This window comes from Callospermophilus lateralis, chromosome 9 (assembly GCF_048772815.1).
Source record: "Callospermophilus lateralis isolate mCalLat2 chromosome 9, mCalLat2.hap1, whole genome shotgun sequence".
Lineage (NCBI taxonomy): Eukaryota > Metazoa > Chordata > Mammalia > Rodentia > Sciuridae > Callospermophilus > Callospermophilus lateralis.
In genome coordinates, this window is record NC_135313.1 from 58,424,114 (window position 1) to 58,438,542 (window position 14,429).

A 14,429-nucleotide genomic window follows, 5' to 3' on the forward strand; every position below is an offset into this window, starting at 1 on the left:
TCTTGTCCCTTCATTCCTCCCCATCTAGTTTCGCTGCCCACGTTGATGTGTCCTGCCGGTCGGGGTCGGGACAGTCTCTTCCATCTTAAAGTCTTTACCTTTTTCCAGTTTATTAAAACTGGAAGAGTTATTAATCTTGGAGTTGCTGATTTAGAGTTGCAGGACACTAACAGTTGCCCTTGGTCAAAGATGCAGATGAAAAATTCTCAGAGGGAGTGTGGCTTATCTGAAAAGTCTTTTAAAATGCCTTATTGATGACAAGATGCAAAAAGGTAGGCTGGAGCAACTTGCAGAAATAACTGAAACCCAGGGTAACCATACGTCCTGGTGTACCTGTATCAGCCCTGGTTTATACCACTTGTTCCAATGTCCTGCCCAGTTTAGCATTTTTCTAATATAAATGCATTCTGGTTTGGATGATAAATTATTAGGATATCCACTGTATCTCAGAAGCGAGAATGATCAGGGGAGACTCACTAAATTTCAGCTAGCTAAATAACCAAAGCCACAGCATTTCCATAAGCAAACTTGCAGACAAATGCAACAGTGGCAATTCATAATCTTCACTTTTTTTTTTTTTTTTTTTTTTTTGGGGAGTCTTTTGCAAAGCATTCCCATTCATGATTCCCACCCTGGCACGCAGTGATTTATCTGGAGTCCTTGTGGATTCTGGACCCTCGACAAGGAACCCCCCTCACTAGTGGTTCACCAAAGAATTCTGTTCCTTGCCCTGTTCAATATTTTTATTAATTGCCTGAATGAAGACATAGCAGGAATGTTGCTCTTTTGTTTGTTTTTAAAAATTTTTAGTTGTCAATGGACCTTTATTTTATTTATTGATATGTGGTGCTGAGAATCAAACCTAGTGCCTCACACATGCTAGGCAAGCGCCCTACCACTGAGCCAGCCTGCCAGTTTATTTTTAATTTTTTTTTTTTAGTTATACATGGACACAATATCTTTATTTTGTTTATTTTTTATGCTGAGGATCGAACCCAGTGCCTCATATACGTGAGTCATGCGCTCTGTCACTGAGCCACAACCCCAGCCCAGGTTTTTTTTTTAATTTTTTTGTAGTTGGACACAATACCTTTATTTTATTTATTTATTTTTTATGTGGTGCTGAGTATTGAACCTAGTACCTCGCATGTCTAGGCGAGCGCTCTACCCCACAACCCCAGCCCTCCCACTCAGTTTTGAAAGACAGTTTCCAGGGATAGAAAGTTGAGACAGCAAATGAGCAAGATTCAAAATTACTTTACAAATTTAAACAATGGACCAGAGCAAATCACATAAAATGTGAATACACATCTAAAGACGTGTATTTAGATTTGTTTCAAACTGCTCAGAGACAAGCTGCAGGAAACATAACTTGACAACAAATTCTGATGAAACCACCTGGAAATTTCAGAAGACTACAACATAAAAACTGCAGCTGCAAGAAATTCAAATACACTCCTCAGCAAATGTTTGAAAAATCACATTTTAGGCTGGACTGACAGAAGCATGGTATTGAGGTGCTGGGAGGTAAAGGTCCAGGGTAAGCTGAACAGAGTAGACCACAGCTCAGCTGCCCTGTCCATGTGGGATCACACTGCCAACAAGGGTGGGCCAGGAAGGGGACAGGCCAGGCACCCATCTGGCTGTGTCCTGCATGACTGAAGAACTGGGTGCATCTCTCTGAAACAGAGTAAGAGACGCTTGTCCAAGGAGGCAGGACAGTTGCCTTTAACTATTGGAAAGGCTGTTACATGGCTGGGATACAGAATTTATTCTAGACTTGTTTCAAGGGGCAAAACTAATGCCTTATTTTACAATATTCAGTTTTGGACTCATATGAAGAGGTCTTTGCAAGTAACCACAACTGGCCACAGTTGGCAAAGGTTCCAAGAAGGGCTGCAGTATCAGGAATGGCTTAAGACTTGGGTTGCTATAGGGCCACAAGTGTACCCAGCAGCCAAAGCTCTCAAATCTGCCATAGGTCCTGCTGAATGGTGTACCCTAGATTTACTTCAATGATTCTATACAAATACAGGGTGGGGTGGCAAAACCTTAAGATTATTTTGTTTTCTCTAAATGGGTAACAGGGTTATAAGGGACAAAAGACCAAAGACCTCAGGCCGTGGGCTCTAAGCAGGAGTGTAGCCCTGAGCATCTCACCTGGGTGCCTGCATTTGGCAGCTTGATATTCTCAGCGGCATCAGTCACATCAATAGAAGCTCGCACAAGAATGTCCAAGTAGTTTAGTTTGGAATATTCCTGATGGGAGACAATGAACATTATTAAGAAAGTGACAGATGTCCTAGGTGGTGGCAAATGACTTCCTGGGGACAACCTCATGGCAGGGGTATACCTCTAGAAATGTGCTGTTCCATAACCTTGAGCGCAAAACAAGGGAGGCCTTGCTGTCCAGCCCACGCAGAGGACACCTGATGTTCACACACCTCACGTTCACACTACAGTTCTAGAGCGGGAGGAGGACATGGTCAGAACCCACCATCCAGGAAAGCCCCTCCCCTATCCTCTGTCTTGTGTTTACAGTTCTGGAAAAACACTCACCAGGGTCTGGTATTTTCTTTCAGCAAATAAAGAAAATTTTCTGCTATCATCAATCTGTTTTTCAGCAATTGCCCGTTTTTTTCTTGAGTTGTGAGACTCCTAAAAAGAATTATATCCAAAGTAATTCCACTTGATGTAGTTCTTTTTCCATTACTGTACAAACATCCCAAATAATGCTGAATTCATATAATCAACAATTAATATTCATCCCTCTCCCACCAAAGTGTAAAACCAGTGTTATGCCCACCCTGACTTCAGTTCACTGATAGATTCATAGGACTATTTAAGTGTTTTATTCTTACTATGACCTTTATACTCAGGGAAAGAGAAAGATGCTTCCTTTGTTCCTGTGTCCCTACCAAAATGTGAGCAAGTGGCACCAAACCATGAATCTGAGATCAGGGATCAGTCCTGTTGCTGTATCCCTGGCGCCCAGCTCTACCTAACATATGGTAGACAGCACATCTGGAATGAGTACATGAAACTGAAGAACAGAAAAAGAAGCAAAAAGACCCATTATGTGATCAATTCAGGAAAGACCCTGAAAAACTAAGCCATGTATCAGTTTTTAAAATTGATTTTCCTTATACAGGCTGGGTTTGCTTTATCTAAAATGCTTAAGACCAGAAGTGTTTCAGATTTGGGAGGAGTTTTTTGGGTTTTGGAGCATTTTGGATTTTCGATTTTTGCATTAGGGATATTCAACCTGTAATAAAGAATAGGAATGATGGGCCATTTTGTTTGATGAGTAAGGGAGCATGCTATCACTAAAAACACTGTAACTGAGAGCACAGATCACACCCAGTCGCCCAAGAATTTAAAATGAAAGAAACAGGCAGCATTGACAATGCCAACCTTCATCAAGCTGGAACATAAACAGGCCAGTTATCATAGTGTGCAGCAGGAGAGAGAAGGGTAAAGAGGGGCAGGCTTTGATTTAAAAAAAGAAAAAAGAAAAAGAAGCTTTCCAAGTCATTTGCTAAGGTGCCAGTATCTTTGATGAAGAGTTCCTAATGATCCTCCTTGGGGTTATACTGGCTGGTTCACTCCCCAGGAGCATGTCCTAATTAATCCTCCTTATATCTCATTTTTGGGTTGTGTTTAAAGAAAAACAAAAAGTCATTTGTCCCAATAAGCACTGCCTTACACACAATAATGGTAACTGGTCAGCAAAAATGCCTCAGCCTGACTTGGTTTCTAAACTATAAAAGAGAAATTGTGACAACCAAAGAAAAGTCAACGTGCCAGAATGCTAGTTTCTTAAGGAGAGTCATGATTTATCCCTAAAAAGTCAGCTTCTTTTATTTACAAACAGGGAGATGTTAGATAAACCCACCAACATACCTTTAAGTTCAGGAGGTTTATTTCACTTTGTGGCTCACACACTATCTTTTCCAATCCTTTGGATTCTACTTTCACCAAATAAAGCAACCATTTGCCATTGCTAATTTCTTTTGGCCACTGAATATTCAAGGTTGCCGTGCCGAGGTTTTTAAGAGGTTTACCTAAATTAATCACCTGTTGGGAAATAATACACATTATCTCAATGAAATCCTTTCAATGTAAAATTAAGTAGCACCTCCTATTTCCAGAGGAAAAAAATGCTAAAATATCTGTCATAACATAATGAGGCTCCAAAAATGGACTATGGATAGGGTGTGCAAAATGCAGATTTGTGCTTAAATATTACTGTGTCAACAGTTGGGAGAAAAGGTCAAAGAGATTGCTAATTTAATCCAGGATCAACTGTTTTCTACAACAGCATCAGTGGTGTTTATCTGCCATGTCCTCAACAAGCCTAGGGTAAAGTTCTGTGTGCATTTGTGGACTTCTTTCCCAGCCATACCTGCATGGAGATCATAAGCACCTCCAGTTTCTGTCTCAATTATTTATGTAAGGCTAAGAGAAACCAGTGGAGAATTCACTCTCTTCATTCTGCCAGGGGTGGGCTCATTCTTGCTACTCCAGACTTTCACCTCAACATTCACTGTGTTTTCAGGAATGTGATTTGAGCCACACAGATAAAAACCCATGTTTGAGTCAAGAATGGATTTCATATTATGTGTTTATGTTCATGCAACTGGACATAGAGTCACTGTGATTGCCTACTTTGAAATGGTTCAGAGATAACCATTAGCTTTCCTTATTGGCCAAATCTACTAAACTTGCCATCACAAAATTGGGCTTGTAAGACGTAAGCAAACATTAACATTCTTTCAACCATGAGCAATAAGAAAGATGCCCTGATCAGGGAGGAATAAATAAATTATAACATTCTAAAGATGAACTACTTTGAGATTTTTCTTTTTCTGCGGGGAGGGGGATACCAGGGATTGAACCCAGGGTTGTTTAACCAGATCCACATCCCCAGTCTTTTATTTAATGTCCCCTCAACTTTTTTTTTTTTAAAAGAGAGAGAGAGAGAGAGAGAGAGAGAGAGAGAGAGAAGAGAGAGAGAATTTTTTTAATATTTATTTTTCAGTTTTCAGTGGACACAACATCTTTTTTTTTTATTTTTATGTGGTGCTGAGGATCGAACCCAGCGCCCCTCACATGCCAGGTGAGCCCGTTACCACTTGAGCCACATCCCTAGCCCCAACTTTTTTTTGAGACAGGGTCTCACTAAGGCTTTAGGGTCTCGATAAGCTGCTGGGGCTGGTCTTGAACTTGTCCTCCTGCCTCAGTCTCCCAAGTTGCTAGAATTATAGGTATGCGCCACCATGCCCAGCTGAGGTTTTTGTTTTATAGACTCCGGGGAAAATAAAGTTTTACTTTATACCACATATTAAAATTCTCTAGTCAACTCAGGAGGCTGAGGCAGGAGGACTGCAAGTTCAAAACCACCTCAGCAACTTAATTAGGCCCTAAGCAACTCAGCAAGACCTTTTCTCTAAATAAAAAAGATATAAAAGGGCTGGGGATGTGGCTCAGTGGTTAAATGCCCCTGGGTTGAATCCCTCCACCCCCATACCAAACAAAAAAAAACCAAACTCTCTAAAAAGAAAAAGACTAAACTGCACTGAATTCTGAGCCAAAGGCCTATGGTGAGTGACAGTTGTTTGCCATTCTGAAGCATGAAGTTTTTACTGTAAGCCAGTCTGCTGTTTAAAAACTGGCAAGCTCATTGTTTAACTGAGTATTTATTATTATTTATTAAAATTACATATTCAAGACTACATTTAGGATATGTTAGTTCTAGTTCAAGAAAAGGCCCAAATACTCCAACTTACCCTGAATTCATACTCTATCAAACTTCCTACTTCATCTTCAGATTTCATAGCTTGCTCCCCGACAACTGTACCTCCAAAATAGACCTGGGAAGGTTTAGCAACTCTGTTAAATTAAAAAACACCAGTTTTAGTAAGGATTGTAAATGGTTCTTTCAAACATTGATTTGTTATGCTAAACACAAACACTTACCCAGAGACCGATAAAAGCAGTTCAATAACCACTTTTGCTTTAGCTGTAATTGAAGCCAAATTATCTTGATTGCTCGTTCTGAAAATGAAAAGGAAACAATAGGTTTTTATTTTAACAGTCAGTTTTCTCATTTCAATTATACTTCTTTTATGGCTTAGATCAGTGCCAATTCATTGACAGCCAGGGTTTTCATAAAATAATTCTGAATGGGAAGGTTGAAATAAACTTACGTCTCCAACTGCAGGTTAATGTCCAGATCTGTGGTGTCAAAGGTGACCTCAGTTGTACTTAAAATCAAGTAAAAAGTAACCTAAAAAAATAAATAGCTATTAACACAGGCCAAGCATATGGGCACTTAAATGGCATTTAGAACTGTAAAATGCAATATGTAAAGGCATCACGTACACTGGAATTTCTTTTAAAAGGATTTCCGAGCTCACAGTCAGCTTGGGAACCATTCTGGTTGGCAACACAACTCAACTGTTTCTCCTGTAACAGAAAAATGCCCCAGGTCACAGCAGGATCCTGTGCCCCATGGTGTTGATTTTTCCCTCTCAGCTACTCTCAGAAAATACTTACAGGGAAAGCCCTCAGCTCTCTATAAGCAGAATAGGTCAAAGTGTCCGGAAACGTTGCAATGAGTTTGGCTTCGTGTGCATCATCACCATCTTTTGTGGGATCTCTTGGGTTGGAAGGGCTATTTGTCACTGTTATTTCCAAAGCAATATCTTTCTGATCTTTTAACACTAGCTCTGGTATGCCTTTTTGACTATTAAAAAAACAACGACAAAAAAGAGAAAGTCATCAATACACACACAGTAACTCTCACTTTTCTTTTGTGGTGCTGAAAATGGAACAAACCCAGGCTTATGCATGCTAACCGAGATCTCTACCACCAAATCCCAGCCCTGGCCTTTTAGTAACCTCCCCCTTATTTATTTATTTAGTTGTTGATGGACATTTATTTTATTCAGTTATTTATATGTAGTGTTGAGAATCAAACCCAGTGCCTCACACATTCTAAGCAAGTGCTCTACCACGAACCACAACCCCAGTCCCTCAGTAACCCTTACTTAACAAAAGGCCACCTAGAAGCCAGAGTCACTTTTGCTAGTGCTATAGGGCGATTCTTACATTGGAAGGTAAGAAAATTTGTCTTGATTTCCTTCTCGGGTACAAAATTTATATTCTAGTTTAAGGTTGCTGTTACATACGTTGTCGTCTCCACATCCCTCTTTTAAGAAGTGCACCTGTAGGAAAACAAAGCCAGACAGGCATCTAAAACGGTTCCCATACAATCCATTTGCCTGAGTGCTGATGACCACGACAGAATTCAAACACACCTTGCTATATACTCAATTCCTGCTTGGTCCTTTACCAAAACACTGGCCAGGCGGGCGGGCAGGCAGCCTGGAGCAGCAGAATGTGGGCAGTGAGTGGAACCACAGAAAACCTGGCTGGGCCACTTAGCTGTGTGGCTTGAGGCCAATACTGAACCTTTCAGAATCAAAGTTTTATAACGGGTCCACTGAAGACACTACCACCCTCTGTTCTAGCCCATGTGTAGGAAGAATTATCAAAAACAATGATGGTGCCAGCTAACACATGGTTGATATATTTAAACTCAACCCTCACAATAGATCACTGAGGAAGAAAAGGTCCCAGTATCATGAGCTCCGCAGTGGAGATGAAGGAAGAGAATTTAAGGTTAGGAAGGCAAGTGGCAGGGTTCCCAGCACAGTGTTTGATAATGAACTCAATAATCACACTATTCCATAATCAGGAAAACTGTCTTCTTTCCTTTATATTTAACAGAACTACGGATCTGGGAATATACACAAGAAATACTGGCTGATAACAAGTGATAAAGTCAAAGCACACAAATTATTCAAAAGTATAAGCCCTAGCAAACAGATCCCACCTCATGAGGATCCCATGAAGTGTCCATCGAGCCATATAATGTGTATTTTTCTTTCTAAGATGACCTAGGCTGCATTAAGCCCTAAATGATTACTTCATTGTGAGTACTTCTTTGCCTTGCATAATTTTGATATTCCTTGATTTTGATGTTCTAACAGTACTTTGCTTTCTGTCTTACTGTTCCCAATGGTAAAACCCAATGAGTTTTTCTTTCTACACACAGCTACAAGAGAAAAAATCCTCGAACATAAGCTCTTTCAATGCCAGTCTCAAAAAATTATAGTGGCCCAAAATAATGAAGACAAATACTCTCTGGCCTCAAATTATATTTCACAAGTTTCTCTAGTCATTGCTAATTTTGGAAACAAGTCTTCTTTGAATATATTAAAAAAGGATATAAATACAAAGGAGGGGCTTTTAAAAGCCATCCAGGGTTCCATTGCATTTAGCATCATGAAAATGGCAACAACACTGGCAAAGCCATAGTCAGGGAGACTTACATCTGTGTGGGCCATCTTGGGTTCATTTGAATTCAGGATTGGAAGAACTTCTGGTAGTGAATTCACTCGCCTGCGAGAGCTGGGCTCCTGGATCTCCACGGAAGCAGTTATGGGGATGGGGCGCAGTTTGTCTCTGATGTTTTCCTGCAAAGTGCGCAGCGATAAAGCTAACCATGGTGAAAACGCAAGAGGGGAACTCCTCCTAAATGATAACTGTGTGTTGATTAACAGGCTGCTAGATTCAATTTCAAAAAAGCTATGTGTGTGGCCATAAAACCCAACTGCTCCCCTCTGTAAGAGCCAAAGTGACCATCACATTCCCCACCTGCAGCCAGAGGGTTTCCTCCATGCAAACCCGCTGCTTCTGCCTGTTCAAAGTCAGTTCTTGAGTGTACTTGGGCTCAGTAGCTTGGTTTCGAAACTGAACTCTGGATGATAGCCCAGATTTCCTTCTTTCTTTTTCAGCTTCCAGGGTGCCCACAATTGCTAGAGAAAGTTAACAAAATGACATTAACTTAAAGCATACTCATGTACCATCCGGCTGCAAGGGGGTTGACCTCCTTTTAAAATATTTTAATTCCTCATAACGGTTTTTATCAGTGTCTTTGCTGTTCTCCATACTTCCTGGTCAGATACATTTCAAAGATTTGTGATGTTTAGAATCAAACTGTCTTTTCCTTCCCCCTGCTGTCAGCAATGTCTTGAAGTTAAATTTCCATTGGGCCACCTGGGGGAGCTCCAGAATAAGTCAAAACCTTCCTGCAGCAGCGACCAAGAATCAATCACTTGTGGATGGATTTTGGGAACCTACAGAGTACTAAAGATAACCAAACACACCCCAAACTCCCTCAGGACTCTTTCCCTTCAAAGTGTTTGTGCTTCAAGGACCTCAGGCCTTTGCTATTCAAAAAAGGTCTCTGGGAAGCGGGGTCTCCTCTCCTGCCAGCTCAACCGGAACCTGCATTTTAACAGCATCCCCAGGTGATCTTATACATATTAAAGTTTAAGAAGTGCTGATAAAGAACAGTTGTCTAAACAAAAAATAACATGTATTAGAAATAAGAGGTCTTGAGAGTCAGGTGAGAACTTTCATTTAAAAGGAAAAAAAAAGGATGCTAAGTGATGTTTCTTGCAGAGGCTGCTGGAGGGCCTGTTTGTCAACAAAATGCAAATGGTTTCCAACCTCACCAGACTAGGACGGCCTGCCCTCTACCAATGGAACTAAGAGGCAAGCCAGGATTTGGATGATCAAAATCTCATTTCTGGACTTCAGAATGCATTCTTCATCAGGTCACTGGATGTAGCTGCTAACTATATTTTTCAGGGCTCAGTACTTAAATTACTTAATTCATTAAGCACTCACTAACCACTGGCAGGGAAAGCAAATCACCGGGTGCAAAGGGCTGGGGAAGGAGAAGGCCGCCGAGGGAAACACTCTACCACAGAAAATAAAGGAATGAACAACTGACATTCCAATACTCGTGCAGGGCTAGGAGCCATCTTTTTAAAAATTTTTTAAATTTTAATTTTTTGGTAACAGGAATGAAACACAGAGGACCTTTGCCCTACCCTGTCCTTTTATTTTTTTCTTTTGAGAAAAAGTCTTACTAAATAGCCCAGGCTGGTCTTGAACTTGTGATCTTCCTGCTCAGTCTTCTGAGTTGCTGGGATTACGGGTGTGCATCACAATGCCCAGCATGGAAGAAACCTTTACGAAAGCATCTATTTTAATAGTCTCTTTGGTAGATGAAGAAAAGGAGGCTGGGGTCATGTAGTGAGGGACAGAGGCATCATCAGCTCTAAGTCTCTAACATAAACACAAGAGATGGCAGCTTTATCTAGCCACTTAGATGCCAAGTTTCAACTGTCCCTAGACCTCTGCATGGGTCCCATCCCTTCCTCTGCTGGCTGCATTCCCTCCTTTCCCACCATCCCTGGCCTAACCCTACTCCTCCTTCAGATCTCAGACTGGACATCACTTTCTCCAATTAGTCTGTGCTGGCCTCTCCTATACTACCCCAGAGTACTCCATGTCTCCAGTCCTGCTGCCCACTTCACTGAGGTTGCCCGACTGTCTTCTGCAGCAGGGCCACCACTGCATTCTAAGCAACTAGCACAACACTCAATAGAAAAATGATCTGCAGAACAGGTGAAGAGGAGTGAGAGGAACTGCCCCTGCATCTACACACACCGTGACTTATTCTTATGCTGAAATGATTGATAGCTATTCAGATATGTAAGGCCAAAATTTAGAAACACTGATAGTTTTAATAGTCATTTCTGTGTCCATCTGAAATATTCTTAAATGTCACAGCTGCCAAATGGAAGGCTCCTCCATTTTAGGCCCTCTGTAGCCCTGACACCATCCATTTATCAGTGACCTGCTACATTCACAATGAACCAGAACAAAGGCTCACATGCCAACTGCCCGCTCGGCAAAAGCACAGGAGGATATGGGTGCATTAAAATCATTTATCTACCAAACCCACTCTAACCCTCCCTAGCCCTCTAGATAGTCCACGTCATCTTAAAATCCCTTCATGTCACTTTTGCTGACTTTTTGAGGGGGAAGCCAAGTATAATGCTCATTAAAGTTCAATTAAAAATATCTGTATGTATGGGACACTACATCTGAGAGCTACTGCCAAGTTTAATATCCTGGTCAAACAATAAGCTCACATTTTGGGATACTGGGAGAAGATTCTAGATGTATTAAGTTATGCAGCTTTGTGCAAGCCCTATTTAGCCACTTCTAATACTATGGAAGTACAAGCCATGAAAAATAGTGTGCTCCGAATGCCTTCAAAGATAAAAGTTCCAACATAATGAGACATCAATAAGTACCTGGTTAATGGGACAGTCAAAGCAAACACATGGCATCAAATATTGCATCGAAGCTAGGAGAAAGCTTGTGAATTCTCTTATACAAAAGATTAATTTGAAAAAAAAAAAAAAAAACAAAAGATTAATTTGGAAGGAGAGCTCTGATGAGATTTCATATTTGTTAGTGAAACAGAATGGCATGAAAAAAATGGCAATCAGCATGGAATAAAAAATGTTTCCCCATTTCCTCCCCCCATCCAAGAATCGCTCGCTTCTCATCTCTTGAATCCATGTCAAACAAAGGAAAAGGCCTATTTTCCAGGAAGTGTAAGATAAGTTAAGGTACTGTATTTGGGTAAAATGACACCAACGAGGATGAGAGATCCAGAGGAGACATGGTGTATGTCGTCCTGTCATTAAAAGCGGTGCAGCAAAGGCTGGCTGCTCCAAAGAGCAGAGAGTTCCCCTGCAAACTGGTATACACCACACCAAAGCCCTTCTCCCAGTTCTGCCAGTTCCCCTTCAGAGATAGGACAGCAGGAGACAGCCCAGTGGAAAGGGAGATGGGGAAACTACCTGGGGATAGATTAAAATCTGGAAGGATGAAGGCTAACTAGGCCTACAACAGTGAGAAGTAGGTAAAGACGAACACTTAAAAATGTGTTATAAACAGTATGCTTATTTAAACTGTTACTTCTCATAATTTACTGAATGTTCCTGCTTCCTTGCTGGGTGTATTCAATACTGTTACATGAAATGTTATATGAAATTAAATAAGAATGAAAAGTACCCCTAAGAATACAGCTGTGACCTGGTGTGGTGGCACACACCTGTAATCCCAGTGACTCAGGAGGCTGAGGCAAAAGGATCACAAGTTTGAGGTCAGCTTCAGCAACTTGGGCCCTAAACAGCTTAGCAAGACCCTGTCTCAAAAATAAAAAATAAAGAGGTTGGGGCTGTGGCTCAATGGTAGAACACTTGCCTAGCATGTGTGAGGCACTGAGTTTGAACCTCAGCACCACATAGATAAAATAAAGGTATCATGTCCATCTACAACTAAAAAAATGTATTTTTTAAAACAATTTAAAATAAAAAATAAAAAGGGCTACAGATATGGCTCAAAGGTTAAGCACCCCTGGGTTCAACCCCCAGTACCAAGAAAGAAAGCAGTTATGATCTATGTAAGAAGATTTACCACTGTGCACCCTAGTCCCCCAGTGTGGTTATTTTCTTCTATTTCAAAGAACCACCTTAGTTTATTTGAATTAAATTCTGATACATTAGAAGGGACATTTATTTATTTTTTTAGTTGTTAATGACCTTCATTTATTTATTTATATGTGGCACTGAGAATCAAGCTCAGGGCCTCACACATGCTAGGTAAGCGCTCTAACCACTAAGCCACAACCTCAGCCCAGGGGACATCTTTTTAAATAAAGAAAAGAGTAATACTTCCAATAACAAAAAGAAGCTTCAAACTAGATATAGTGTCGCATGCCTCTAATCCCAGCAGCTTAGGAGGCTGAGGTAGGAGGATCCCAAGTTCAAAGCCAGCCTCAGCAACTTAGCAAAAGACCTATGCAACTTAGTGAGACCCTGTCTCTAAATAAAATACAAAAAAGGGCTGGGATAACATTCCATTGTGAATATATACCAGTTTCTTTAGCCATTCATCTATTAAAGAGCATCTAGGTTGGTTCCACTGTTTAGCTATTATGAACTGAGCTGCTATAAACATTGATGTGGCTGTGTCACTATAGTGTGCTAATTTTAAGTTCTTTGGTTATAGACTGAGCAGTGGGATAGCTGGGTCAAATGGTGGTTCCATTTCAAGTTTTCTAAGAAATCTACATAATGCTTTCCAGATTAGTTGCACCAATTTACAGTCCCACCAGTAATGTAAGAGTATGCCTTTCCCCTACATCCTCACCAACACTTTTGGTGCTTGTATTCTTGATAATAGCCATTCTGCCTGGCATGAGATGAAATCTTGGAGTAGTTTTGATTGCATTTCTCTAATTACTAGAGACGTTGAACATTTTTTCATATATTTGTTGACCTATTGTATATCTTCTGAGAAGCATCTGTTCAGTTCCTAAGCCCATTTATTGATTGGGTTGTTTGTGTTTTTTTGGTGTTAAGTTTTTTGAGTTTTTGTATATCCTAGAGATTAGTGCTCTATCTGATGTGTACGTGGCACAAATTTCTTCCCAAAATGTAGGTTCTCTCTTCACCTCATTGATTGTTTCTTTTGCTGAGAGGAAGCTTTTTAGTTTGAATCCATCCCATTTATTAATTCTCGATTTTATTTCTTGTGCTTCAGGAGTCTTCTATACACACGATGGAACATTACTCAGCATTAAAGAGAATAAAATTATGGCATATGCAGGTAAATGGATGGAGTTGGAGAATACCATGCTAAGTGAAGTAAGACAATCCCAAAAAACAAAGACCAAATGTTCTCTCTGATAAGTGGATGCTGATCCATAAGGGGCAGGGTGAGGGGCATGGTAAGAATGGAGGAACTTTGATTGGGCAAAGGGGAGGGAGGGTAGGGGAAGGGGAATGGGAGCAGGAGAAAAGGTGAAATGCAATGGACATCATTTCCCAGTACATTTATGACTGCACATATGGTACGATGCTACATTGCACACAACCAGAGAAATAAAAAGTTGCATTGCATTGTGTACTATGAATCAAAATGCATTCTGATATCATATATACCTAATTAGAATAAATAAATGAATAAATTTAATTTTTTTAAGGGCTAGGGATGTGGTTCAGTGGTTAAGTTCCTCTGGGTTCAATCCCCAGTACCAAATAAATAAATAAATAGATAGATAAAATAAAACAACCAAAAACAACAAAAAAAGAAGCTTCAGAGAATTCATTGCTCAAGGCAGGGAAAAAGATATGAGAACAGATTGACCCTGTCCTTCCCAAAGCCTCCCTTGGAGGTGTCCATATTACAGAACACTGAGCTGAGATGGAAATTCCCTTATTCTTTTTCTCTTTGGAAAAAGAATTCCTCCCAACTCCCTGTGGTACTAGGCATTAAACCTAGGAACTCACAAATGCTAGGCAAGCACTAGGCTACACCCCCAGCCCATTTTATTTTTATTTTGAGACAGACTCTTGCTAAATTGCCAAGGCTGGCCTCGAACTTGTGGTCCTCCTGCCTCAGCCTTCCAAGTAGCTGGGATTACA

General features: G+C 40.6%; 1 protein-coding gene across 2 annotated transcripts in view; it reads right to left on the reverse strand.

Annotated features, from left to right (window-relative positions):
- The window catches only part of Itga6 (integrin subunit alpha 6), an 81,753-nt gene that overhangs the window by 13,989 nt on the left and 53,335 nt on the right, over positions 1-14,429 (reverse strand). For both annotated transcript variants that reach the window (XM_076866782.2, XM_076866783.1), the window contains exons 12-23: positions 8,725-8,885; positions 8,400-8,543; positions 7,114-7,229; positions 6,559-6,748; positions 6,385-6,468; positions 6,210-6,289; positions 5,980-6,057; positions 5,790-5,892; positions 3,904-4,077; positions 2,560-2,658; positions 2,354-2,464; positions 2,161-2,259 (exon numbers count right to left, since the gene is read on the reverse strand). In XM_076866782.2, coding sequence (XP_076722897.1) covers positions 2,161-2,259; positions 2,354-2,464; positions 2,560-2,658; positions 3,904-4,077; positions 5,790-5,892; positions 5,980-6,057; positions 6,210-6,289; positions 6,385-6,468; positions 6,559-6,748; positions 7,114-7,229; positions 8,400-8,543; positions 8,725-8,885 — 1,439 coding nt within the window. The remainder of the gene's footprint in view (positions 1-2,160; positions 2,260-2,353; positions 2,465-2,559; positions 2,659-3,903; positions 4,078-5,789; positions 5,893-5,979; positions 6,058-6,209; positions 6,290-6,384; positions 6,469-6,558; positions 6,749-7,113; positions 7,230-8,399; positions 8,544-8,724; positions 8,886-14,429) is intronic.